Here is a 21,113-nt window from a genome sequence, read left to right as displayed (position 1 = left end):
AGTTACTAGGTGATAAATTCAAACATATCGTAAAATCCATATTAAAGAATGATGTGAATCAGATCGCGGGCTGTACTTCAAGTTTTCTAATAAGCCACTTCAGAAAACTACCGTCTCTTCTGAGATCAAAGACGGGGAGCAAAAAACAACCTCTAATGGACTGTTATCATTGTTGTGTGGTCCAATGCCTTTTTGTGGATTCCCGTGTTATTTCAAGCACCAGTGACCAGCCGAAGCTCTTGGCTGGGCAGGCAGACATGTATTCAGCAGTTAATCTGACGGAGCATCTCGGAGTTATGTGTATTGGAGCGGCCCATTGTTTTCCTCTATAGATTAGCCGCACAAGTACCTCACATAATCGAAAGGCTATAGACAGACTGTCATTGCTTCACACTCCACTATCAGACAACTAGCACAAAGATTCAATAAAAGTCCCCCAGCATGATGTTTTTGAACAATATATTTACTTCCATTAAATAAAACACAATAGTTTTTGAATGCTGGAAAAAAAACATAGTTCCGTACCAAATAGTATACACAGAGCAAAAAACCAAATAATTTGTCGCAGGAACATTTTGATTTGAACTTTTTTTTTTTTAATCCAGAATTGCTATTCTAAATCGATATTCACACAGACATTAATAATAAATTTATAATATGTTAGAAACACACAACTGGTGCGTTTTAGTATGTACATTCCCTTTTGTTTGCAAGCAAAACATGATTCCTTTTTAGAGATTTTTTTCCACATGCGTTGATAAATTGAACCTGGAGAGGACGTGGGGTTATAGCGCATTCGCCTCGACAAACAGGAGATGATAATTCAAATATATATACAACCTTTTCAGTCAATAGGTACCGTCCAAAAATCCACCAGAAAACCCTTATGAGGAGTTGTGAAAAATAAAACAGGCCTTTTTTTCTTTTCTTTTTTTTCTCCGTTTATTTCTTTTTTTCTTTTCCGCTGAGGCGCAGTGTGAAGCAGGCCTGGACTCATCAAAAGGGGAACAAACCTAAGAAGTCCCATTTCAGTTTGACTCCGACCTGTAGTTGAGCTTGTTTCAGTGGTTCAGTCTTCTAGTGCCCTTTTTGAAAAATGAAAAAGTACTTGTAGTAGTCTCTTGTTCCTGTGGCCGGCTGTTTGTGATTACCCTCACACTGCAAAAAATGACCACCATAGCAAGCTATCTGGGATTGTAATCACCCTCAAATCACATTTGCCCCTTCAAAAGAAAGAAAATGAATGTGATGCGATGGGATAATCCCACGTTTCCTATAAGATTTTAGATTTTTACCGGAGCAAGTGGCAGTGTATTAAGGAAAAGGGTCGGAATACTGCAAGTAACATTCCAACTGGCAAAGATCGCCAAAAAATTAAAAAACAAAATCTTGATACACGCAAAAAAGTCTATAACAATCGCACCACCAGAGATGCCCACTGTCTTTAGAGAAAAATGTAACTGTAAGCGTCCCTACTAGCCTCTTATATCTTGCTAAGATGATTATTTTTTGCAGTGCAGGTAGGTATTAGACTGGCCTGTCCACGGCATATTGGCAAGCACTCAGATTAGTGGCCGGATTCTGCACACTGGCGTATCCAAAACTCGAGTGCTGCTTGGCTTTCAGTCTCAGGCTGGCCAGGCTAGAGTTACAAGTGTCCCTGTACACATAAGGAGGGGTCGGAGGGGCGTAGGGACACGCCGGCGTGGGCACCCCCGAGTTGAGAGACGGGTTACTGAGGTTATTCAAGTTATTGAGGCTGTTGAGACTGGAGCCCGGTACGCCGGTGACCGCCGATGGCACCATGCTGGAAGTCATAGAGGATATGGAGTTGGGCGGTGAGAACATGGTTTGCGAGGATAAGGGGTTGACATTCATGGAGTTGAAGAAGGGGAAGCTTTTTGTGGATAAAGAGGCAGATGTGAGGCCCTTGGCAGCCCAGTTGTTGTATGTGTAGCTAGGGTACATGTCATCGTAGGGCTGCATGAGTCCATTGAACTGCGGCCCGAAGCCGTTTTTGCAAAGCTCTGCTTGCTGGTTTCTTTCCCTCTTCCTCCACTTGGCTCGCCGATTCTTGAACCACACCTACAGCAAATGAAATGCAGAGGTTTAGACATAGTATATTGTTAGGCAACAGTATCGTTATCAGTATGATATATTTATATGGCTCCGTGATAATATGTGAGCTTTACAAGTTAATAAAATTAATTTAATTTGTAATTGTTCAAATAAAATGACTCCCGTCTCCTACTGTTTTAACACTTCATTAAAACTGTAAAAACTCCGTGTTTATCTGAGCAGAATACACACTGCGGTCTCTCTGCATTATCTTAATGCGCAGAGGATGTGTATTCCTCTGCATGCTTCCATAAACACGCTGACCTTAATCACACAAGCACAGGGCGACAATCGCAAAATACAAGCTTTGCACCTCTTTCACACGAACAGCAGAACACGACTGGTATCTGTCACCGACTAATGTCGAGCCCCTCAACTGCTAACAACATTGTAAGTGTTTAATTACACTTCATTTGGAAACGGGGATGAGTCATTTTTGGGCTCTTTTAAATAAAATTATGCGCCAGATTAAAATATGCCGAGAACTGTGACTTGTGCTAAAACTGATTATTTTTTCATTGTGTACAAGGGGTTCAAATTCCATTTGGCTTAATATAAACATATAGCCTAACGCTCTAATTAAATTGAGTTTTCACCAGAAGTATATTTAAACAAGACTCCGGTTATTTGTTTTTCATTTTAAAATTATGTTGTACATTATTTAAATCAAATTCCAATCGTGCGTAAAATTTTCAGTGCGTGCGTAATTATGTTAAAGTATCGGATATTTATGGGACAACCGGAAAATTGGCGCAAATTACTTGAATTTATACACACTAGTTGCTTTTGTTTACACCCAAGGGAATACTCACCCTGACTCGGGCCTCCGTAAGGTTGGTCCACACGGCTATCTCCTCCCTTGTGCTCATGTCCGGATAGCGATTCCGCTGGAAAGTGGCCTCCAGCTCCTGCAGCTGCTGGCTGGTGAAGTGAGTCCTCTGCCGCCGCTGTCGCTTCTTTTTGGAAGGGTCATCTGAAGAGTCTTCATTTTTATTTTGTATCTTCTCCTTTTCTGTGAAGAGGGAATGAAGTACTTAAGTCATCACCCAGATTATGGCCTGAACAATGCGAGGAGAAAAAAAAAACGATCCGAGGCTCCCGTGGGAACAGTATCACTTAAAGGATTTATAAAAATAAATCTTTTGTTTACTTCATGTTTTGGGTTCTGAATTTCCGTTGACTTCTAGGGTTTTAGTTAACCTTTTTTATTTAACGCAATTACTGAGAATATCAGAAAAAGTCGGGCCAATTTTAATTGGCAACACAAGCTGTTTTCATTTACATAACTGAAACTTTTTCACTCAGCGCCGCACACAGACAGATGATCTTTTAGTAAATGACAGCTGTAATCGCCTATTTGCATGCATGTAAAGCTCCCTTTACTTTGACTGATGAGAGCCATCTATTGTTTGAAATCAAGATGACAACTGCGGCGTCTTGCAGAGAACATCTGCACTCCGGGCGGTTCTTACCGACAGACTCCGGACTTGATGTGTCCGACACAGTGTGCACTTCTAACCGGTGTTTAGAGTCCACAGACCGCTGCAGTGGCTGCAAACTAGAGGCCATCGCCAGAGCCGTGTGGTGTGTGGAGGCAAGTTTATTCCCTGTTAGGTGATGATGGTCTATGTTTAATGGATCCCTCATAGAGTTCATCGGTAAAAGATCGCACAACCTTTAGTACTGGAAGGGTAGGCGGAAAGTCCGACTGCGGAATGTGCTCAGCTCTCCAAAAAACGCACAACCTCGCGGATCCTCTTGCGGTTGAGATAAAGCCTTCTTTGTGTTTAAATTGGAAAACGCTTTAAAATAGGCCATTGAGTTTTGCCATAGCATCGGTGAAAAACAGCGGCTACCTCGCCTGACTATCAGAGTGACAAGGACAGGTAGGTGATATTAGATCCAGAGGCATACACACACTACACCACTCACTGTTCATTTCAGCTGTTGCCTGAGCACTGTCTATCCAACTGCGCCTCTCTCCAGACCTCCACGTCACCATGTTGCGCCCGCCCATATTTTCTCTGACAGGCACATCCATGTGAATATGACGGCGTGCCCAACCAACCAGAGCTTGCAGAAACAAGATATGTCTGCCAGTGTGTTTATCCCGACGCTGGCGCTTATTTCTCTCTTCCAAATAAAAGCATGTAAAGAGAGATGGGACGCACGGTGTACCCGCGGCGCTCCAAAACGCCGTTGCGCAGCAGCCCGAGACCAAATAAAAATGAAAATAACACAGTTTGGTCTCATTTTATGAGATGGGTCCAGTGGCCCAGTAAAACGATGTAGTTCTATTGATAACCAAGTTGAGCTTCAGGCTGGTAGGCTCTGTCAGTGCAGTTTACTCTGGGACTCCGTGTGAATAAAGCCAGCCACTGCGCGGATTGTTTTGAAACCACAAAAAAAAAAAAAAAAAAAAAAAAAAAAGCGCAGTGAATATCAAACACAAGCACCTCCTGGACCACAAAGAACCCGTGAAAGAACAAACAACAAATGTAACTAAGGACTGTGCCAACTTGACCCCAAATTGTCTGTGAGCACTTGTCAACTGATGCTAATTGCCAGGCGCGCGCATTACCTTAAAAAAGAGCACATGTGCACATTGTGCTTTCATATGGACACGAAAATGCTTAATTTTAAGTAGCATGTTTTAACTCAGTGCTAGTGCTCAAATTACATAAAGGTAACCGGCAACACACTGAATGTATGCATTTTGCGCCTTCAGTTTTATTGTGCATTTACATCACGGTCCAAAAACGTGACCAAGCTGACTTTAACTGGTTTGCTATTCCCTGAATCCCGTATCCATCCCACATCCATCCTGGAAAAGCATTTTCAGTCATACTAGTTTTCAAATGAGGCGACTCTCTTGACCTTCCCAGACTTGAGGTTCACATATTCATTAAATCAACTGACTGGAGCTTTGTACCACGCAGTCTCAGTTTGTTGATGACAGATTACTTTATCTGGGTGCTTAACTGGATCTCTCCTCACTTTGTGTTTGGAGTCCATAGCCGTTGTCAGCGAACCCCCCCCCCCCCCCCCCCCCCGAAGTGTTCTTTTTGGCAGAAAACCTAATAAGACTCTTAATTTGACTAATTATTTCTAATGGAGCATTTTTAAAGAGTTTGAGCTGATATGCGAGACATTTTTTTAAGATCTAATTCCTAAAAGATTGTGCCGCATTAAGGCAAAGCAAACATGTCTAATCAAACAAATGCGACTTTGATTTTCATAGGCGGGTGGAGAAACGTCAGCTGGGTAACAAACAGGTGGCTGAAGTGATGGAGCGACCATAAAGAGATAGGCAACATCCGCGCCAGTTAGTGCGATCAGGAGTGCAAGTGAAAACATACATCTAAATATAGAGACACTCTAGTCACATTTCATCATAATCATCATCAAGATCATCATCATCAAAATCACACTTCCACCCTCCACGTGGCCAGACTAAAGCCCATTCAGCCAGCACATTTGGGACTTGGCGCTGTTAAGAAGTTATTGGGCTAATCCCGTGAAAGCCCCTCATATATAAATACCAGCAGACCGTAGACTGCATGCAACACACACTCGCATACACTCAGACACACACTCACACGAACAGCCTCTAATGTAGAGCAATAAAACCTTGATCATAATTCAATTACAATCCATTAACATTAAACTGTAATGATGGTTTTATTTATCATTGCAATAACAAAACTTTATAAAGGGTAAAAACCAGTAAGCCAAATTTCATGTAGAGCAACAACAACAACAACAACAACAACAACAATAATATTAATATTTATAATAATATGTATTACCTTTATATTGTTAAAAAATAGCAAATAAAATATTATTTAGTGCCTTATTTTCCGTTAAATAACGGACGGTCTGTTGCTCCTTTTTTCTTCCAGGCGCATTGTAATACTAAACTTGAAGTGGATTATCGGTTTCCTCTTCATTTCTACCTTCTGAATGCTTTATCTCTCTTCTGCGGATTACTGCGTGCAATAGGCCTCCACCATAGAGGGCCATTAATTAGCAATTCAGTCAATATAAGGGGAGACGACAAGGCTTTTTACATAGGATTAAGCAGACATCAGATTCCTCCATTAGGATATTCCTCCTCACGAATTGGCTTTCATTATACATGTAGTTTTCCCCGGAGTCAATCCAACAAGCACTGCATATATTATAGCAAAACAGTTGACGCTGGTGTGTCTATATTTGCCGGCATCTCTCTCGATCACCCATTTTGATTTTACTTATCTTATTACTTATCTTATTACTTTTGTGGTGGTTCACGACGAGCAGCTAAGAAGCTACAATACGCGACCGTCACACATACCCAGCAATGTCGACTAAATGAAACACAATACGACTTATTGGTTATTCGTCAAAGACACTAACAAGACCTGATGTAATTTCCGTGTCACATGAGAGAATAATTAATAATCCCATCCTTTTGTCGTTCAGGATTGCAGCTTTAAATTAGTCTGATATCGGTTTTAAGGGATTTTGGAGACTACCATTTATATGAAAGGCTCTCAGCATATTACAGGAGAACTGACGATTAAAAAAATCTGTGAAAACTGCCTTCCTGTGTTAAATGTCATTAAAAGTAAAATTAACAATACGGTGTAATTTGTCATACATTAGCATATTTTTAAATTAACTAATTAACTTTGCTATGCGAAGCGGCCATCCTTTTCAAATCCCGGATGATCAGCGTTGTCTGTGCTCTCCTTTTTCTGCTCTGGTGCCGTGCTGATCCGCATTCGACCACCAGGTGTCCCTCTAACATAGCGAACCAACTCGGCTGTCTCACAACTTCTCCATATTGAGGAGTAAAAGGGCCGAAATACAGGCATATAAAAAAGGCTACACCAATATAATGAAATAAAAGAAAACATCAAAATACCACATGTGCGCACAAAGCAACTTTTAAAACACGAATAAACAGATATGGGCGAAGCCGTGAAGATAAAATGTAGGAAATCAATGATATTTCTCTGAAAAATTAATCTGGTCTTCTGATCAGAAACGGCACAAACGAAGAAGTTGGGCTCGCTGGTAAACCTGTTGCCTAACATGTAAATATCTGTTTGTTAATATTGACATGTAAGTATCAATATAATCTGTGGTACTTCCAAAAAAGTGCATTAATAATTGTATATTATTGTGTTTTACGTTTTAAGATTTTGGGGACATTTAAGATATCTAAACGTTGACAAATATAAAAAATATTCACCTTTTTCATATTGTTACTAGGTTTGTAAAGCATTTTCTTAAGATTTGGAAAGTAACACACTCTTTTTCGTTATGTCACTAAATGATTTTCTTTTAATTTAGGTGAAGTGAAAAATTGTATCAACCTGTGTAAACTAATACACATTTTTGCAAAAGCTTTTTATTTCTATTAGAATGAGAACATTTGAAATTGTTACTCACCTATTTGTGCGCAGGTGGTGACCAGTTTACGGCAATGGGAGTCCATTCTGATAATTCAAAGAAACAGCTTCTGTAAAAAGAAACAAAAAAGCCACAATTGGCCACAATTTGAGACTGCGAAAAAGTCCTCTGAGTCGTTTATTATCATCAAACTCTAACTGTGCAGTCAATAATTCGGGAGCCTACGTGAGGACTTTGATGTGGTCAAGGGGCAATCCTTTGATTGTAACAAGAAAGAAAAAGAAAAAGAATTCCTTTTGAAAACTCTTATTTTTGAGTGAATGGCAAATGATGATAATGGGACAAACATAAAAGCAAAAATATATAAGAGCATGGTGGGATTTCAGCGGCGGTGCATGATGATGACACTATTGCAAAATGTGGATCTTGATGAGATTTTTAAATTTTTATTTTTTAAATTTTTTTTTTTTAGTTTGAATGTGCCATTTTTGAAAGAATTTTGAGTTTAACTTCCGGTGTGCACGAAACAAGGAATATATCGCAATAATCAAGTGAATAATCTCTTAGTTTTGAAGGTATTTTTTTACTTAATTCTGATAAATTACAGTTCAAAACTCATCGTGATTTTACGTTATGTGTTTTTTTCTTATTTTTGCACGGTGTGGAAAACCCTTCATGTGTTTTGCTCGAGCCGGATTCTGTGTTTTGGTGCTGCCTGGTGCAGTTGGGAGTGGAGTGATTCCGTAGTAAAATCATGGGATTAGAGTCTGATTGAGATGTCTGTCGGTGGGATATTACAAAATTCATTATCGCAGCCCTCATACTACCTCGATATGAAGTTACACAGATGGGATTTTATTAGTCCAGGCTCACAATGTTTGCTTATGATAATTCAAGTCGGGGGAAATTTGCATCCAGTCATGCTGTTAACCATTTTCCTCAGTTCTTCTCTTCACCTGCTCTACATCATCTGCGAGTTTTTTTCTTTCTCTTTTTTTCACCCTTTAATTCAAAAGATGCAGATATTGGAGGTTAAGTTTTACATGCTGTGTACCTGCACAACCGTTCTTCGCATCCCTCCTCTATATCCCCGCTGCAAAATGAAATAGTGGGGGTCACGCTGTAAGGTGTAAGGTTATTGCATGCGGCTCGGTGTTACCTAATCAGTGAAATTTAATGAGAGGTTCGTCCAATATTTCAGTCTGTCGTGCTGCTCCACAGTCTCTGAAGTTACACACATTTTTTTTTTAATTTATTGTTATTAATTTTGTTTTATTGTGTGAAAATTTAACTGCAATTTCAGCTTTGAATTAACGACTTGAGCTTTTTTTTTTCTTTTGTTGTCTGTATTTTGTTCAGGACGCTTCAGATTTCGAAGAGTGCCTTTTCCTTTAAAGTTAGAGAGGAAAAGCATTTTTGTTTTAAATCGGAAGTTGCTCATTTAAGACGAACATCACCTTAGTATGATCTTTAAACTGCCTCATTCATTAAGTCAAATTTGAAAAGACATATGTGGGCAACTGTAATAATAATAATAATAATAATAATAATAATAATAATAATAATAATGCAAAATATTTCTAACGGCAATTGAACCTGACAACACGTATTTATTTAGATTTTGCAGCAGTTACCCCATAGGAGCGGTTTTAAAATAGTATGAGTATTATGATAACTTATATTAATCTCGTTCATCCATTCATTCTCACTTCATGGACTCTCTCTTCTTTCATCATCAACAGTTGATATGAATCAGTGACTCACATGGCATCAGGCCCAGTGCAGACAGCAAACTGGCATTGCCTCTCACTGGCTTTACTTCTGAAATTAACACAGTAGGCTAGAGCATGAGACTGCAGCCTTTACCGGGAGATGAATCGACTAACCTCCACCATATGGTCCTGTATTAATTAAAGGCGTGAGACCGTGAACGTCGCCTCTTTTACCCCCGTTACTTCTTTCTCTCAGTTTCGAAAACAGACTCGGAGGAGGGTGAATGACATCTAAACTCTTTTTGGACACTTTCTGTTAAAATTGTTATTTGCAGCTTGATTATTTCTTAGTTTCCACACTGTTTGTCAGCTTTTTTACTCACAGTTTATTCATTATCTTTGAAAATGCATTTTCAGCTCTGGTCTGAAGCTAAAAATCAAAATAAAACGTATAATTCTGAAATCAGCTTTAATGGCTTATGTGATATATTTTATTACAACCCTCGCCGGCTGAACATTGATTTATCTCGCTCTTCTCCTTTTTTTATTTCCCCACACTCCATCACTTCTAACGATACATCATTATCATCCACTGACCTGTAAGGCAAACTCTGCCCTCACATCACTTCATGCTCCTTTATATTGCAACCATGGCTTTTAAATTTACATCGGAAAGGCACAGAGCGCACAAAGCGCGAGGTGGAACAAATTCCTTCACTCGCATTAACTCACATCTCACTTTTTTAAGCGCCTCCACTCTTCTACTGTACTTACCAGTTGTAGACACCGGTGGGGAGGTTGCTTTTCCCGGCCGTCGGCGTTTTATTCTACAGAGATGAGATAAATTCCACCGTCCAAACGCACTGAGACACCAGTAGTTCTGTCTACAGCGACAAACCGAGCAACTTCAAGATCCAGTAGCACTGAAGTTTACGTTTCTGTCCGGGGAAAACCAGAGCGTAGCATGTGCTCTCCCACTATGTATCCAAAAAGAGACGCACCACTACCTTTAGGATTGTTTCATTTATGCGCATAAATAACCATCTATTTACAGTGAGGAGAAACTGCGAAGGAGGCGCTTTCATTCGAGTCTCCTCTTGGTTCGTCCTCTTCTGTCTTCCTCAACTTTTTCCCCCTTGAAAGACGCTCCAAGAGTGGCGCAATTTTTCCTGCTTTTGAGCTTAGAGAGGGACCCCGTGTGCGTATGCGTGTGTGTGTGTTTACGCGCGCGCTTTTAAAGGGGTGTGTTTGTGTACGCTCATGTGCCTGTGTAGTCTAGCAGAGGGCAACTCGGAGCGTCTCAGCTTTCAACAATAATCAAACACACACACAAAAATTCAGTGTCATCTTTAAAAAGAGCGTGTTAAAAAAATAAAACACGGAGATTCCTGATAGGCCATCCCGACAGGCATGCAAAACACAGAGCAGTTCAATTTGCTTAAACCCAACCTATTTACAACCAGCCACTTAACCGCTTATTATATAAACTCTGCCCGTGCAAAAATAAACAGCGAGCATGGCTGCAGATTCCTTATTTAACCAGCTCACTGGCCTTTATTTTAAATAAAATGCTTTTTAAGGCATTTAGTGATTTTTAAAATTTCTTTTTATAATCCAATCAGCAAAATGAGTCCATTTTACACAAGCTGGTTGTTGTGTCATTGTGGATTTATAATTTAACTAATTTACACAACGCAATATTTTGAATATTTGGAACTGCAAAGTATTTAAATTGATGCATTAGGCTCCTTCGGGGCCAGATAGCGCTATCGTGTTGCGGATTTATGTGCAGATGAAGTGAACAGCTGGCTCGGATGCAAATGTTCTTTATAGATCCGTTTCGTTAGATACAGGCTGATTTTCCATTCGCATCTTAAGTGAGGCAAGCCGACCGGACGTAGGCCTGCATTCCCCGCGCCTAATCCTTGTTTTACATTTTTAGTCATACTCCCATTAAACAAGTAATTAATGCACCCATCCACATGGGAATTTCTAGGCAAATGGGGACACTGAAGCAAGTGCGCATCATCTACACGCCATCCTCGATCAAAATTTGTTGAGTAAAGGATGGCTTGATTTCTGGGATCCAAGCACATTTCTGATAAATACCTTATATAGATAGATGTAATGGAAAAATAATAAGAGCCACCATAATGTAATTTTTTATAGCTTATTTGGTCTTCTTATGTAAGAGTAAAGACATCAAATTAAGCTGGGCTTTAGTCAAGAGAAATCCCTCTTAGTCTTCCACAAAGGCCCGAGAAAACCATATTTTATTAATTTTCCTCTCGCCAAACACACATGCACACTGAGCACAATGGGTCAAATGCGAACCAATATGGGGAAAAAATAAATAAAATAAGCATATTTGCCAAAACAGCTCGCTCTTTCAAATTTTGACCTCTGTGCTTTAATATTAGTTGTTGTATTATGGGACAGTCATGCACAAACACTCCAACACACATGCACCATCGCATAAAATGTGAGTAAAAGGACCCAGAAGCCAGAAGAGAAAACATCAGCCCTGCATGTGCACATCTTCAAATCACGCCCCGCCTGCACGGAGAGATAAAGAGGGTGAGTAGCGTCTGGAGAGGCATGATGGTTCGGTTATATTCTCCTCTTACCTTCTTATACAAAGAGAAAAAAAATCAGTCAAGAGCCTCCTCTTTCTCACGCAGAAAGGTGCAGAGGAATGCCTGAAGTTCAGAGAAGGCTGGCGGGTATGAAATCTTTCGCCTCGGGGGCAAACCGACGGCTTCTTTTCATTTCAAGCGCTTATCGATTCGCCGTTGTCATCTTTGGCGACGCAGAAGGACACTTGAAAGAATTTCTGATGGGGCTGTGATGTGAGAAACAGGGTGACCTGCTCCGCTGATGCTCTCTCCTGATTCTTAACGAGCACATCAGCGCGCCAGTGTCAGTGTAGTTGGACATTTCAACTTTTCCTCCTCCTGCATACTGGAGAGGATTTTAAAACACTCTTTCCGGCTTTTATGTATATCAGCACGCATCCCAGCCTCCACTTTAAAGACGAGAGTTGATAGACTTCCCGGCCTGTCAGCCACAACAACCACACACAGTCTGAAACCAGAGCCGTACTAGTTTGACTCAGTTTAAGTTTTATTTTGAAGGAGTTGTGTTTTTCTTCTTTTACTCAAACTTTCACAAGGACTTAGTGCAGCCCCAGAGTGTTTGCTATTGCTGACTTCACTGTGTGCGTGACACCAGACAGGAAACGCAATATATTTCACATTTGAACCAATATTTAGATGTCTAAGGCCTGACAGCAACAACACCATTTAAAGTCGCTATATGCAGATTTTGTAAATATGCGCAAGCCTTATAACCAAATATGCCACAGCCCCACATTTCTGCACAAATAAAATCTTTTTCACATTCACGTGAACCCTCTGCTTTACCAAACTGCACTGTGACACAATAGTTGTGCTGTGAAATTAGGTACACCTTAATTTCCACAAGATGCAAACACTAATTATCTTGGTACAAAAGATACCTTTTTCCACAAACGAGCCTTTTGTATCCTGTCCATTGCACGAGGAATAAACAAAATTAGTGTCAAATGATAAAAAACACGTCTCTAACTTCTGCTGCTTTTATACCGTTGTTAAAAAGCTAAAATAATCCTCTTTCCCATAACATTCAGTGATGTATATGACTGTCATCATGGCATTGGGAAGCTTGAGTAATGCAAATGTGAGGTGGTTTCATTATGCAAGGGTTTCTTTGCCTGAGAAACCAGGCTCATTTTTGCTCTATTTTTTCAAATTTTGCCTCAAACCACATGTGATTGTCGCCTTGAGTTCTGTCTGGCCAACACTCTGTGGCCACATAATAAAATTTTAAGTCAAATTGGTGTTTCCAAAGCCACAAATCTTTAAACAAATCAGTTTATGTGCTGCTAATATGCTAGAAATAAAGTACTGGCCAGGAACTTTGTTTTATTGAAGGTTGTGACTTCTATACAATTGCAGGGGAGATAAATATGAAGAAAAACGCACGAGTCAAAGATGAAAATAGAAGAAAGAGAGGAGAAAGAAACAAAATGAAAGGCAAAACATTAGATGAGGCATTCTCCACTGAGACAGAAATATCCTGTATGTATTTCCATTTGTCAAGTATCACTCCAAGAACGTTATTAGTGAAAAAGCTGCCTGTAAATTAACCAAATTAAAAGGGTGGCTTTTTGATAGCTCTTGAGCTTGTTGAGCGGCTTTATGCCTGATCCTTACTATTCCAGTGCTGTCACAGTACCAAAGGGAGATGAGCTACACCAATGCTAAGCACTCCAACTCAGCAACATGGCTTGTGGTTTAGGACGTAATATGCAAGGCCAGTAAATGACTTACATGTTAGGCTACCCTCACTTCTCCCGACATGCCCAACTAACAGGGTGTATATTTAAAAAGTACTCAGCTCTTTGTCTTTGTCTTCTTCTGTAATTATCCTATCCTCGGCTTCCAAAGAAAATGCTTAGCTGATGTCATTGTGGTTTTGGCCCCCCGACTGCTCTAATATTAATCCCATGCATGAAGCAGCTTAAAATGAGTAAGGACTACTTTGAATTAAACTCTCGGTCGATGTTTTTATGTGAACATATTAACTCCTGTCATTGTGGGTCAGTCAGACAAGGCTGTCTCTATTCCTCTTGACTTTGGACATGACATGGCTGTGGTCAAGCATGATTAAAAATGTCCCTGAGACCGGGACAGCATTCATTACGCTGACAGTCACAGACAGACAGCAGAGCAGCACTTTATGGCACACGGCTGATCTCGGGGATAGTAATAGCCGGTGTATGCATAAACACATGTGGCCTCAGCCTTAATCACAGGTGCGAGTGGGCCAATAAATTGCTCAAGCAGGTCTCTGATCAATTACATGAAAAATCAATGGGAAGCTGCCATTAACCTGCCTAAGGGGAAATCGGCCAAGAATGAAATTGGTGTGATAAAATGACTATGATGCCTCGCACCCCGTCGATAACATGTAAAACAGTTCAGCTACACGCTAACTCGCCTGTCAAAAGACTTGAGGTGGAACTAAAGGTCACAACTGGAATCAGATTAGTCTTAATTGGTCTACTGTGATACGAGGAATGGATGCAAAAAAACTGCACTGAGCAGAGGATAGAGAAAATGTGTAGAACATGCCCTTAAGATCTATATGAAAGACAAGCTGTACAGGTTCATAAAACAGAACTGTGCAAGTCAAAATAACGGCACAATCATGGTGCTTAACAAAAGGTCAGAGGATCATTAAAACGGTTTCAATTCATCCTCAGGAAAATATAGATATCTGCATCGTATTTCACGACACTATTTTCAACAGTTAAGACATTTTACTCCAATCCACCAAAGCTAAATTCACTCCAAATTCCCAGGTACTGACGATGCCACTAGCTCTCTGTCAGGCTTCAGTTTAGCTGATTGGAGATACTGAACTGGAGACCGTTCTTGAGGTGCTGCTATTTTTTTTAAACATCTTAATTTGCTTGTACCACTTTTTGTGAGTGAAATTTTAGTCTGTATCAGTTTTTTCTTTAGCACTGATTAATAGGCATCTCAGCTGTCTGTCTGTCCTTTTCACCTGACACCTTAGTACCTTACTCCACCTTGGTGTTCAAATATGGTCATTTCTGGCACAAAAACAAACAGCAGCCAAACTGGGCCAAACTAGAGCTCAATGCAGCGATGTCCATCTTAGCTCAAGACCAGCTGGTGCTGTTGTTGTGAGAAAGCTTTTGATGATGCTAATACATAACCATGTCATCTCAGCAGCCTGATTATCCTGTAATCGCATGACCAACTTGCTATGTTGCTCAGTGTCCCAAATTTTAACTACAGGTTTGTTTAAGATCCCCAAATCTCCTCTTTGGAAAGTTCTGTTGTTCATCGCTGTTGAGAACTGAGAGAACTGAATTTGTAGACAAATCTGAAAGCCACAAAAATGTTTGCCTTAAAAAATATAACCTATGTAGCTTTACGGGTAGCTGCAGGTTGACTTGGGTTAGGGATTGGGAACCTAAAAAAATATTATCATGTAAATTGGATGTGCTGGGCTTGAATTGATGTGAATAGTAGCAATGGCAGAAACAAGAGATAGTTATGAAAAGATTTCAGTTGAAAATTAGCACATTTTCTTTAGGGAGATTTTAATGATACAGATCAAAAGAACAACTCTACGTAGCAGACAAAGGCTGACAAAGATAAAAGATATAAAGACAGAGTGAAAAATAGAGAGCAGGAGGGAGGGTGGATAGGATACGGCTAATCTAAAATCAGGATGCTAGTCCCGTGTCATGTGTTCTGATTAGTTCCAGTGTTTCATGCTCGTCTCTCCTTTTCATGGAGCCGCATCGCTTGGCTGCACAGTACACGAGTGCACCGCAACACAAGGACCAAACCCACTATGTAGTGATCGCATGGGGGAGAAGTTTAAAGATGATGCATCTCAGTGTCATACCCCAAGCATCACAAACCGTAACTGTGTAAACTGATTTATAAGAAAGAGCATTGCAACTATTAATCTTTAGAGAACTGTGGATGGTTTCACATATAGACCTCAGCAGCTCCTTGGCCTTTTCCTTCAGATCTGTACTTGAGATTCACTAATCCGTTGTGGGGAAACATCATAGAGAAAGCGACGGAGGGAGGTAGACGTGTGTATACTCATAACCCTACATGCTGGATGCAAGATTTGCTGTGCGACTCTGTAAGTGTGTCTGTGTGTGCAGGGGTTTCTGTGCAAGTGGCGTGGAGGAGAGAAAAGGAAAGGAGAGGGGGGACGAGGCTGTGCGTGAATGAGGAGGGTGAGGTGGGGGTGTCTAATCCAGTCCCAGTGTGAAACTGTTGACATTTGTTCTTTTTTTCCCTTCATTATGTGACTGGGGCTGTTTTGCGCTGGATTAGCTACAAATCTCCCATGCAGCACATTCAGCATGCCACTAGTAGTTTAACTTCATTAATAATGGATGAAGAGATTGTAATCCAGGAGTAAGAGAGCATGCAAGCATACCATGTGCAGGGAGAGACAGACAGGGAGAGAGGGCACCCCTCTTATAAAATCCGATTTTTTTTTCTTTTCCTGAGACAGTCCTGTGCTGGTGATAACATTACTGATTACTGCAACCTACAGGTAGTATTGCATCAATACTTTTGTCTCAGGTTGTAATTTGCTCGAAGCCCCTCAGTGGTAGAGGTGTGTAATCGAATACGTGGAGGGATGAATAAAAGGAAGGGGGGAGACTTCGGAAGTCTCTGTGGTGCATATGCTAGTGTCTTCCATTGATTGTGTTTACTCAAGCTTCTCATTGCAGACTATTATAGTAGACCAGGGGACACACCCTGGCCTAACAGCAGGATAAGGGGGATTAAAGGTATACATATTCACAATTTCTGTCTCCACTGCCACTTTTGATTTCTGCCACAACAATGGAGATATGGCCTGAACAACAAGGGCCAGCGATTGGAAGTTTTGCCGATGCAGTAGAAAAACAACTGTTGACAACGATAGTTAATTATCTATCGTGGTATATTAATTTAATTATTTCTATTTTAATCATCTATTGCCACTTGATTTGTCCTCGTGACCCTGAATCAGATAAGTGAAAGAAACAGGATGGGTGGATGGACTTTTTTATTTCCATATATGCTCGAATACTTTGCAGTATTATAATTTTGCATTTTCTTTCAACATTTCTCTAAATTCTGGTTAATATTTAGCACAGGTACTGACAGAAAGTAGAGAGCTTTTTACAGTCATAGGTATCCATCAATTCATTGTGCCTAATGACAGATCAGAGACCATGAACCATTTGACCTCTGCTTATTAGACAGAAGCTTGTAATCCTTATGAGAGTCCACCACTGCCAGTTTGTTAATTATGTGACACTTTGCTATAGTGGAATTATTCAGGTCAAAGAAAGATAAAAGGACAGAAGATCAACATAGAAAAGAGAAAGCCTTTGATCCTACTGCTATGTATCCCAGGCAGATGGCCAGTTATATAGGAGAAGGTGCCGTGTTTTACTTTGCTCTGTTGTATATTAATTTAAAATGAACTGGATCCATGTTATTTTGGCTACATTTGATGACGATTCTAAGAATGACAAAATTGACTTTAAATTTGCATTTTGCTACCCTCCACCAAGCAGCAGTAGTTCAGTATACAGATACAAAATGACTATAACGTGATGCAACATGATGTATCACTAAAACAACGGTGAGAACAGTGAGAAAAGCACCCTTCCCTTACAACTATTTCAGGTGTAACAACACCCATATTTTACAGTTTCACCGGACAGCTCTTAAATGTGGGCTCTGTGTAACTGATATGTTTTGCTGAAAAGCGATGTGATGCTAAAGACATTTTTCTGATCTTGTCATTTAGGGACGTGTTGGGTACCCGGAAGCGTAATATGTTGACGATTTGTCACCTAGAGTAAAATATTATGCTTTGGGAGTGAGAACGTGTTGAAAGACAAGGTGTCTTTACTGTCTTTTGTAGCTTGTGGACATCCCTATCAATATTTGAAAGTCTGATTGCTTTTCCTGAAGTAAAACAAATGAAACTGCTCACCACAGCCACAAAACCTGCACAATGTCGTATATTTGCAGCTTGAACCCCTTTAATGAGACAAGTGGACATGCTTTAACTTGATGGTACTTTAACTTGTACTTTAATTTGTTCATTACTGCTCTTGCTATTTTAGCACATTGTTACGGCCCTAGCAGGGCCTCCTCCTGAAGGTGCCTGTGTGGGCGTGTCACACTACCTCTTCTACCTGAGGTGCCACCTTTCCCTTTTGTGCAGCTGACTCTCGTCAGTAATCAAGGAGATTTAAGCCCAGGGAAAGGTGAGCTCTGGGCCAGAGTGCCATTTTGTGTGGGCCCAGCTAGTGAGCTGAGTGTCTTGTGGTGTTTCCAGCTAGTGAGCTGTGTATTGTGGTTTCCAGCTAGTGAGCTGCGCTTTCCTTTTGACTTTTTGCCTTATTGACCGACGCCTGAGTTTTTGTTTGTTTCTTTTATGGTGATAACGGCTTGTCCGTCTCTTTTAGTTGAATTACTTCAATAAAACTGTTTTATTTAACTGTTTTGCCTCCCTGACTCCTTTTTCTGACCCGGTCACTTTTGTTACTTCCCCCTCCCCGCCTAGACCCCTCAGGGGAACGTAACACACATAATTTTCTCTGGTATTAATAAAGTATTGTGATTCTGATTCATTTTGGCGTGAGTAGTAAAAACCTGAAGTGCTTCTGAAAGCCACCTGTTTGAGAACTTCCTGTTTTAGCTGAGCAGAAATCTTGTTTGTTCTTGTTGTGGAACAGTGTTGCTCCAGGCTAACTTTCCTTCCTGCTTGAAAGTGACAAGTAGTCAAAATCAAAGCTTTTGCCTATTTATATTTGAAGATCAAAGTAGCAGTATAATTAGATGATTGAACTGTATTAATCCCACAGGGCAAATTTCAGTATTGAAATGCGAAAATGTGATGTAAGCATGTTTTGTCCTAAAAGGAAATTACAGCGATTGTATCGCCACTCCTTGTTACATTGACTGAATAGGAATTGGAGGACCAAAGTTCTCCTTTTAAAATGTCTTTGTCGGACATTCAATAAGATTATTTTTTATTTCCTGTCAATTCTATTTAATCTTTTGAAAAAACATAAAATCATAATAGTGTCAGACTTGCCCTAGATGTGGTTGACATCTACTAAATACTAATTGTTGGCCAATGAGCAGCTACTGGGTTGTGTGGGTTTAACACTTTGCTCAAGGGCACAGCAGCTGTTGCTGTTGTTGAGGTAGCGGTGAGCCACCTCAACAACATCGAGCACCCAGCAGCGTGCATCCAGTCACAACCCTCCTTGGGTAACCATCAGATCATGTAATTAGCTACAGGCAGTTGGAGGCGCAGGGAATACCGGGCGGACAGCTTTGATCTGTGAGGTGCCACATTGCTGCAAATCAATGCTTAATGGGCTAAGCTTAGGTGATGTCATAGTTCATTGTAATGGCAGTTGCCATCTCATAAATAATACTTAAGATTGTTTCCAAGTACATCTTTTGACTGACATGCTGGTTTGCTTCAGGCTGGCGCTGCTGACCCCTGGCATGTTGTGAATGTCACACAACAGTTTCCATTGTAATGAACGGAACAGACACACACAATGTAAGAGATGACTTTCATTGCTAAATGAATTTTCCAACATAAGACACTCTGACAGATGGCACAAATTTATAACAGCGGCCGTTTGTCCTTGCAAGAATAATGTCACATTTATAGTTTTGAGATGCATGAATATAAAAGACATCAAATTCCTTCTGATGTAGACACTCAACAGTTGTGACAAACACAGATACATATTACACACGATAACTGTTGTGAGAGTATGTAAAAAAATCCAGCCTGGCCTAAACCCTCACACATGGGTACACGGAAAGAAAGAAAGTTTTCAAGTCAAGAAGAAAACGTATTCCCCCTTTAGGTAAAAGCTTTTAACTGATTACTTTTAAAACACTACAATTAAAATAAACTGAAACCACATCATGACATAAATAAAGCTGGGATAATTCGCCCTGAAGATGTCCCCTGTAAGGATACGATGTGTGAGAGTGATTAATAATTTTCCAGAAAGGTTGATATGCTGAATCTGTTTTTTGTTATCAGGAATTGATCAATGATTATAAAAAAAGGGACATAAAATAGTGAAATTTGCCTATCACAGTTAAAGGATGAGCTTCCAATTGTATTTGACAAATGCTTAAAAAAAGTTCAGTTTATTGTCATAAAAGATTGAAAACAGCAGCAAATCCTTGACTTTAAGAAGCTGAAGTCAGCAAAAGCTGAAGTTTGAGTGTTTTGCTGGTGCATTTGACAGTATAATAAGTCATCATTTTAAGTGCGTATTGAACAAAGTGAATGCATTCCACAGGTTGATTTTCTTGCTAGAGGACACATGAGCAGTGGTTGAGATAGCACATGCTGCCACTCCCTACTCGGTTCTTACTTTCCAAAAGCCCCTTATCCTCATGTAACACACGAATAAATCATATGAGCGCCAGAAACTAGATGTCACCATTTTGGTTCTTTTATGTTTAACACTTTCAAAATAATACACAGCAGGGCAATAGCCTCATCACGAAAGGGACATTTACTTGATACATGTGCTAATGCTGAGTACAAAGTTACATCTGGTTCCCCCTGACTGGGAGAAAAGCTAGCCTGCTGACACTGAGGCTAGGCTAAGCTGCCGCTGGACAGCTCAGGCTTTCCGTGTCTTTTGGGGGCTGCAGTGCATGTGACTCGTCAGCCAAGGCCACATGAGCCCAAGAGCATTCCTTGCTCTCTCTAATGTTTCAATTAATTTCAGGGCTGTCACGAACTGTGTTTAGCTAACAGGAAACACATTGGCATTGACGTGAGCTCACCGATTGTTGATAGATGTAATTAGAACAGCTAAATCTCGCTCCACATTGTTTCACACAATCGGGCCCCTTCACTATTCCTAAGTCCGACAATCTTCATGTTTTTAAGTTATAGCGCTACTAAAAATATTGATTACACATCATTTTAATGACACTTTTGTGCCAAAAACAGGTCCTCAAATGTGGAGTCTAATTGTTTATTTATATATATATATTAATTCTGGAGATATTTAAAAGTAAGACCTAATTAAAGAGTGTTAAAAATGTCCTGAGCAGCTGCACCAAAGCCAAGTAGTGACATGGCACGCAGTGGAAGTTGTGACATACTCATACAGTTTTCCCCTCCAAGTTTTCCTAGCAAATCTGGCAGATTTCAAAAACTGTAACCTACTGATCACAAGAAAAAAATCTTTCACCTTCAGGCTAGTCCAGCACT

At 40.2% G+C, this 21,113-nt stretch overlaps 1 protein-coding gene across 2 annotated transcripts; it reads right to left on the bottom strand.

Annotated features, from left to right (window-relative positions):
* Positions 1–445: 445 nt before the first annotated feature.
* On the bottom strand, positions 446–10,552 carry pitx2 (paired-like homeodomain 2). Of its 2 annotated transcripts, XM_004553613.3 has the most exons (4): positions 10,005–10,552; positions 7,558–7,627; positions 2,931–3,130; positions 446–2,085 (listed from the first exon to the last, which is right to left on the bottom strand). In XM_004553613.3, exons 2-4 carry the CDS (start codon positions 7,601–7,603, stop codon positions 1,528–1,530), a joined length of 804 nt encoding a protein of 267 aa, XP_004553670.1. In that variant the 5' UTR covers positions 7,604–7,627; positions 10,005–10,552; the 3' UTR covers positions 446–1,527. The 2 variants fall into 2 exon arrangements, with proteins under 2 accessions (XP_004553670.1, XP_004553669.1); XM_004553612.3 differs by lacking the exons at positions 7,558–7,627; positions 10,005–10,552 and adding an exon at positions 3,591–4,096.
* Positions 10,553–21,113: the final 10,561 nt, after the last annotated feature.

This window comes from Maylandia zebra, linkage group LG2 (assembly GCF_041146795.1).
Source record: "Maylandia zebra isolate NMK-2024a linkage group LG2, Mzebra_GT3a, whole genome shotgun sequence".
Taxonomy (NCBI): Eukaryota; Metazoa; Chordata; class Actinopteri; order Cichliformes; family Cichlidae; genus Maylandia; species Maylandia zebra.
Note: the sequence above shows the minus strand (reverse complement) of the source record. Positions and strands in the feature narration are given on the sequence as shown.

Coding starts and splice junctions, on each gene's coding strand:
- pitx2 (XM_004553612.3), bottom strand. CDS start 3,774: ATGAACTCTATGAGGGATCCATTAAACATAGACCATCATCACCTAACA. Junction 3,131..3,590: donor ATCAAGTCCGGAGTCTGTCG/GTAAGAACCGCC, acceptor CCCTCTTCACAG/AAAAGGAGAAGATACAAAAT. Junction 2,086..2,930: donor TTACGGAGGCCCGAGTCAGG/GTGAGTATTCCC, acceptor CATTTGCTGTAG/GTGTGGTTCAAGAATCGGCG.